We start from the raw sequence: 7,209 nt of genomic DNA, 5'->3' as shown, positions 1-7,209 counted from the left end.
CTTGTTTTGGTCATATTTCACTCATTTTAACTAGGTTTTGGGTGATTCGAAGTCCCACATGTTGAGAATTGTTAAAAATTCATCGTAGAGTGATCAAAGAGTGCTGGGCACCTTTTGATTTTCGTTTATTTCGAGAGTTTAGATTGCTGCAATATTTTCTTTTTAGTTGATTAAAGTGTGATTTTCTTGCTTGTCGGTTTTTGCTGCGTTTTGATCTGAATTGTGTTCCATTTTGGAACACAAGTTTGGGGTTGGTTAGGACCTACTTTTGGGGTAATTTCAGAATTTTCAGCGCGGGTCCCACGATTCCCGTTTTGACTCCAAAATTGACCCGTTTCCGTTTTGTTGTGATTTTTGTGTCTAAACTATTGTGACTCTATTTTTTATAGCGAGGCAGAGTTTCGAGGCCGTTCGGAAAGGGAAAGCTCCGGAGAAGTGATTTTGAAGCGCGTGTGATCGGCCTACAGTTTCCCTCTCTTAGATTGAACTCGAAAATGTAAATGCATGTTGATTAGTGGGGATTTGGGTTGGGTAGTTATTGAATCACGTTTAGGGGTTTAAAAATCATGTTTTTGGCCTATTTCAAGAATTATCGGGTAACTGTGAACATGTTTTGTGTTATTAATTGACCCTTATCGCTATGTGGAGTGCTTGCATGCTTAATTACTGTTTATTTGAAGCATGTTGGGCCTTAGTTTAGGTTTGACTAGGGCTTGCCTTAGAAATACATGATTCGGATTTGATAGGCCTTAGTTTTGCCCCGACGTCGCTCGGGTGGCTTAGATCCTTGTAAACTGGTATAGCAGACTTGAGTATGATAGTTTGGGCCTTAATTAGGCGAAACGCTTGCTCCGACTATAGTTATTCTTATTTTTCCCGATGTTACGGCTTTACAAGTTACGTTGGCGACACTAATTTTGCTTCGCGATTTGAATTTGATTTTAGATTCGGTTCCAAGGACTTTCATTGATTGGCTAAGTGTGGACGGATTTCCACGGACATTGTGAGCGTGGATCGATTATGACTCTTTCAGCAGCTACATTGGCACTTATATAGAGCATCCGGTTTAAGGTCCGACCTCTATATCCCAGATACTTATATAGAGCATCCGGTTTAAGGTCCGGCCTCTATTGCCCAAATAATTATATAGAGCATCCGGTTTAAAGTTCGGCCTCTATTGCCCAGATATTTATATAAAACATCTGGTTAGAGTTCCGGCCTCAGTTACTTAATACTTGTGATTGGTTACTTGGGTACTTCTGGTGAGCATCCGGTTCGAGGTTCGACCTCCGTACTGTCAGATTCTACTAATTAGGGTTGAGGTTCTGGTTCGATGTTCTCCGTTCTAGGGTTCTTATGTGCAATTCTCTTTAGTTATAGTTATTATGTGTACTCGTCGGGCTTATAGGGGTCCGTTTGGATTTTTATTTAACTTGCGCACGAGTGTACATTCTGGGCTTATGGGGGTCCAGTTAGGTGTAGTTAGCTTATAGATTACTTTAATTAGTTCTTTCTACATTCGTGTGCATTCCATTGTTAGTTAGATTTTTGTTCTTGACTTCGATTTGTGTTATTCCTTCTTTTCATATTGCCTTTATCTTTCAAGTTCAGTCGACTTATGATGCCTACTGGGTACCTGTTGTTTTGGTACTCATGCTACACTCTGCATCTATTTCGTGATGCAGGTCCGAGCACCAGTGGCCAGCGTTGATCCAATTTGGAGTAGTCTGATTCGAAGACGGGGGTGACCACACGGCGTTTTATACTATTTCAGTCTCCATTTGTGTATATAGACTTGTCTTTTACCTTTCGAGACAGTCCAGTGTCTGTGGTCCACTTTTGGGACTTGTACTCGTTTTGTTAGGAGCTCTGTACTAATGACTTTCAGGTTCTAGGAGGGATCTTTATTTGTATATATTTTTTGGTTTGCTTCCGCCTGTTTATGTTGTTATCTTAAATTTTGCCTACTCTTGTTTAGTTTCTGCCCTCAGACCCATTACTTGTTGTTACGGGTTGGCTTACCTACTGGTGGGTTATAGTAGGTGTCATCATGATTCGAGAAATCGGGTCGTGACACGTTTTCACAAGTGAGTTTTTTCAAATTCTTTGAGATTCCATCCTTGAACAATTTTTTCGGTGTCGAACACTCTTTAAATTAATAAATTTTAATTTATCTATTAAATAATACATCTACAAAATAATAATATTTCATGGTCCCATCTATATTAATTTATAGAGGTTTTACTGTATATCTCTACTCTTCTCTCACTCCTTGTCTCTCTTATACTTAACTCGATTTCGATTTACTTTTTATATTTCATTTCTTCTTATTGCGATTTTTTTTGAAAATTTGTATTTGTCTTTTAATCGTTGTCGACATTTCTTGACATTACAATTATTATCGCTATTCACAATCATCAAAAAATACCCATCACGAAATAAAATTGATGTTCGACCAAATGCACGACACTCAACCATCATTTCACACACAACAAACATTACATCATATAATGTGATGGAAAGAGCAGTTGTAAACCTAGAATGAGAAAAAAAATAGTTGAGGACTACTATTTGTAGAAAAAATGTCATTAAATTAAACATGATATTATATATATTAATATATATTAAGAATAAGTGAGAATCAAGATATAAGATTCAAGTATAATTTTAAAATCTCTTCTATATCTTACTTCTCCAACACTCTAAATCAAAAGTATTAGATGTCTCATAATGTCTCCATCCTCTTTGTTGACATATCAAATAGTATAACACAAAGTCATTTATGAATCATGACAACAATTGTTATATAATTATTAAAAATAATGATCAAAGACATACATACGAATTATAATTTTTTACGAGTTTCATGTTTCAACTATCACTTGCTTTATTTTTACATGAACTTATCACAATTTATGTATTAAAACACATCTCAATGATCGATTGTTCTGTTTTCCTACATAAATAATGGCAGTAGTTTAGATAGAAAAATGAAACAATTGATATTTGATGTATGTTTTGCTACATAGATGGTGATAGTTCAGCTAAAAAAATAAAGGAAAAACTACATAAATGGGCCATAAAACTCATAATAATTACTTGTTCATATCGCAATCTAAAGTAATTCATGAAATACAAATTCTCTAAAAAAATTACAGCCCATACTCACCATTCATTAAGGCTGATACTTTTCGCTTAACTGATACTAAATCAATATATGTATACTGTATTGATATCATTAAGGTTTCTTATTCAGAAATTACACATTAGTTAATGATATTATAAAAGTATATATATATACTCCTACAATATCATTGACTAATGAATAATTTTTAAACAAGAAACCTTAACAATATCAATACAGTATACATATACTGATATAATATAAATTAAGCGAAATTATCAGTTTTAATAATACTAATACAATATATGATACTGATTTAGTATCAATTAAATGAAATTAGTTGGGTGTATATAGTGTAATTAATTAGTGGGATATGAATATAAAAAATATATATTTATAATTATTTTGATTTTGTGTGGTATTTGCTTAGTTTTTCCAAAAATAAATGAACTAATAATTAGAGTGTGAAACTCGCGTGAAAACAATAGTATAGTTCAAGTATGTTTGTGAGTTGTTGTGACAATTGTGATTTTGTTCACATCCCTTTGACCCATGGGTCCAATAACGCGTTGTTCTACTACACAGCCCAAAATTTCAGTTAACTGGGCCTGTGAACTTTTAGGCCCATTACAGGCCTAAACCAGACATAAAACTAAACGCGCGGCTAGGTTTAACTTATTTTTTTCGAAAGCTAAGCAAGAAGTAGGGTTTTAGCTTTCACAAGAAATCAAGACGCAATGCCGAAGTCGAAGCGTAACAGAGTTGGTAGAGCAATTTTCCATATATGATTGATGAATTCATTGTTGATTAAGTACTTTTTTGATTTATGTATCTATTGTAGTGATTTCTTAGTTGTTTTTAAGTTGATGCGTTGTGGATTTTGATTGCAGTTACCTTATCTAAGACGAAGAAGAAGGGTAAGGAGCACAAAGAAAACATTGTCAACTCAATAAGGGAATGCGCGGAAAAGTATAGTTCAGCGTACGTATTTAGTTTCGAGAACATGAGAAATCTCAAGTTCAAGGAGTTCAGAGATCAGCTCAAGTCTTCTAGCAGGCAAGTTTTTTCTATTTTATTCGGGAATTGAGAGACAACGCACTTTTTAGTAATAGTGATATATCTTAGTTGCTTAAAAAGATTGTAATAACCTCATTTCCAAGTCAATAAAACACTTTTATTGCTAGTATAGAAAGGTTTGTTGCAACTAATAATGTAGTATACTATGAACTTTGTATGTATCTCCATTGTTTAAAAAAAAAACAAATTTTAAGTACCCCTTATGGAGGAACATGGTATTTGTTATATGTGTGTTTAGATTTTACATGTGTGGCTACTACGGGCCTAGAATTTTCAAAGCCTGATACTTTTAACTGTTCTCCTTTGCAAGTGGGTAACTTAGGAAGTTTATTTTACTGAACCTGGAATTGGCCTGTTTGGCCGTTATTGCTTGTTTCAAGAGTACATTTTTGTGCATACAATGGTTATTTTATCATTGAACCACTACATATTCTAGAGGATTATCAAATAGAAATTGGTATCGAGTTTGGAAGCATATATCTTGATGGGGAACTTTATTGGTTTTCCATAATTAACTATCAGCAGCATATTAAGCATTGCTTCTTTCCATTTCAGATTTTTCCTGGGATCGAACAAAGTCATGCAGGTAGCACTAGGTCGGTCAGACTCTGATGAGATTCGTCCCGGCCTCCATAAGATTTCTAAGGTATCTGTTATATATCCATTTTAATGAACTTTCTTTTTCGATATGTTATTTCTACTCTAAGTCATGTTTGGATTGAAATATCCCGTCTTTACAGCTTGTACGCGGCGATTCAGGTCTTTGCTTTACTAACTTATCGAAGGAGGAGGTCCAAAGGTAAAACCCAGATTCAATTATGTATTTTAGATACCAAACTCTACATGTTATAACTCTGCTTCTTGATTAGTCAAAGGGAGGTTTTTTTTGGGTAGGTGGGATTAGTTTCACCCCTGTCCACTGTGTAGTGCTATATCCAAATTGTTGCTGATTGTGTTCACAGCTTGACATTTAGTAGTGCATGCATGATATCTTGTTTCCAACAGTTCCTTTATCAGGTCTTTCACTTGTTTTCCACATTGTACTGTAATTTTGTTCCTTGCGTGGACGTCAGAATTCTCTGGTGGAGCGTGACCCCCCTGCTGTTTGCTTCCTGCTCCTTCTGTTGCTCTCAATTTTTTTGCTCATCATTTTAAACGTTGTTAGGTTGTTTAACGAGTATGAAGAACATGACTTTGCGAGGACTGGCACTACAGCAACTGAAAAGGTATAGCAGAAGGTTATTATGTGAATACAAGTTTTTATTTTTATTTTATGACTATGGTTCAAATGTTTCAAGAAATTAATCAACAACATGAGATATAAATCATGGTGTCCACCTTGCATGCACCCTGTGACTAAACTACTGGGAACCACCCACTAGCATAGGTATAGGGAAACTCATTCTTGTGGCTATATGTCAATTTTTGATCTGTAAAGCTAAATGCCATTTTGGCTTTATAAAAAAAGAAGCTAAATGCCATTTCGGCTTTATCAAAATAGAAGAAGCTAAATGCCATTTTGGCTTTATCAAAACAGAAGAAGCTAAATGCCATCTTGGCAACTACAATTAGGGCTATTTGTTCGAGAGCTCTTAGATAAGATGTTTTCTCTGGTCCAATTTGATGCCTTTGGGTACCCATGTGTTGTTTGGTCTATAATAATTGAACCACAACGATTATTATTGCATTGAAGTGTAGTTCAAGTAGATAGTTTGGGTATATTTTTTACTAAAGTTGACCTGAGCACATCTAAGGTATCGTCACATATTATCTTGCCCCAATTTATATCTCAAGTACAATATTGGGTTTTTATGTTTGGTTCAATCTATCAGGTGGAGCTACAAGAAGGTCCTCTTGATCAGTTCACACATGAGATGGAGCCATTCTTGCGGAAACAAGGGATGCCAGTGCGGTTGAACAGAGGTATTAATCATTACTCTTTTGTTTTGCTGATTGTAACTGTAACATGCTTTTGGTGGTTGATATGCCAATAGTTATCTTTAATGCTCTCTGATTCGTTGACTTTTGTCATGCGGGGTGAGCAGGTGTCGTGGAGCTCGTGTCTGACTTTGTTGTATGTGAAGAAGGGAGGCCATTGTCACCAGAGGCAGCTCGGATACTGGTTTGTTGATTTTCACAACTATCAAATTTCTGAATATAGTTACATTCTGTATATTTCTTGCATCATATTGCAATTGCCTGAAAGCAATTACCTTGTCACTTGCAGCGTCTGCTTGGTAAGAAGATGGCTACTTTCCGGCTCCACTTAATATGCAGGTGGTCTCCTGATGAGTTTGAAATCTACAGAGAAGGATTGGAAGAATCAGATATTGAATCCTCATAGACTGCTCTCAGACCTCACATGTTTTACAATGTTAAAGTTATGGCATCCGGAGATACTCCTATAACCTCTTGCTGCTGAAGTTATAAATGGAGTGCTCTTTTACTTTGTTCTCAGAAATATTACCTTGACCGGTCACAGTTTTGGCAATGTTAAATTTGGCATTCAGATCTCAACTCAGTATGTGTGTTATGCGTTTGAATTATTTGACTGTTCAATGCAACAACAGTTTTGGCAATGTTAAATTTGGCATTCAGACCTCAACTCAGTAAGTGTGTAATGCGTTTGAATTATTTGACTGTTCAATGCAACAGATTTTTATGTAAAATCTTTTACTGGTAGTATATCGTGGCAACTTCATATTTTGTTCTCAACATTCTTTTATGGTTTACCTTGTGTCAAAGATATACTTGTGGGTTCAGTTGCTTGGTTTAAGATCTCTCTTGGTATATGCCTATTTGAGGCAATAATAGCAGTAAAAACATCTTTAGATAGTTGGGATTCCAGTTTGATGTAACCCCAAGACATCAAAAGGATAAGTAGAGTACTAACGGTATGAATTCAAGAAATTGCCAACTGGTTCAGCTGAAGACAGTTGTTCCTAAACTTCATCTCAAAATCTGAGGTGTTTTGTATGTACAATTATCCAGACAACACAACTTCTCTC

General features: G+C 35.4%; 1 protein-coding gene across 1 annotated transcript; it reads left to right on the top strand.

Annotated features, from left to right (window-relative positions):
* Window positions 1–3,861: 3,861 nt before the first annotated feature.
* On the top strand, window positions 3,862–6,545 carry LOC102592687 (mRNA turnover protein 4 homolog). The gene is given in 8 exon segments (NM_001288331.1): window positions 3,862–3,889; window positions 4,015–4,180; window positions 4,757–4,847; window positions 4,942–5,000; window positions 5,367–5,427; window positions 6,034–6,124; window positions 6,247–6,323; window positions 6,429–6,545. Coding segments are annotated over 8 exon segments (690 nt in total).
* Window positions 6,546–7,209: the final 664 nt, after the last annotated feature.

Source organism: Solanum tuberosum, unplaced genomic scaffold (genome assembly GCF_000226075.1).
Source record: "Solanum tuberosum cultivar DM 1-3 516 R44 unplaced genomic scaffold, SolTub_3.0 scf00105, whole genome shotgun sequence".
NCBI classification, from domain to species: domain Eukaryota; kingdom Viridiplantae; phylum Streptophyta; class Magnoliopsida; order Solanales; family Solanaceae; genus Solanum; species Solanum tuberosum.
The sequence above is the reverse complement of the archived record's forward strand: the minus strand, read 5'-3'. Positions and strand labels throughout refer to the sequence as shown.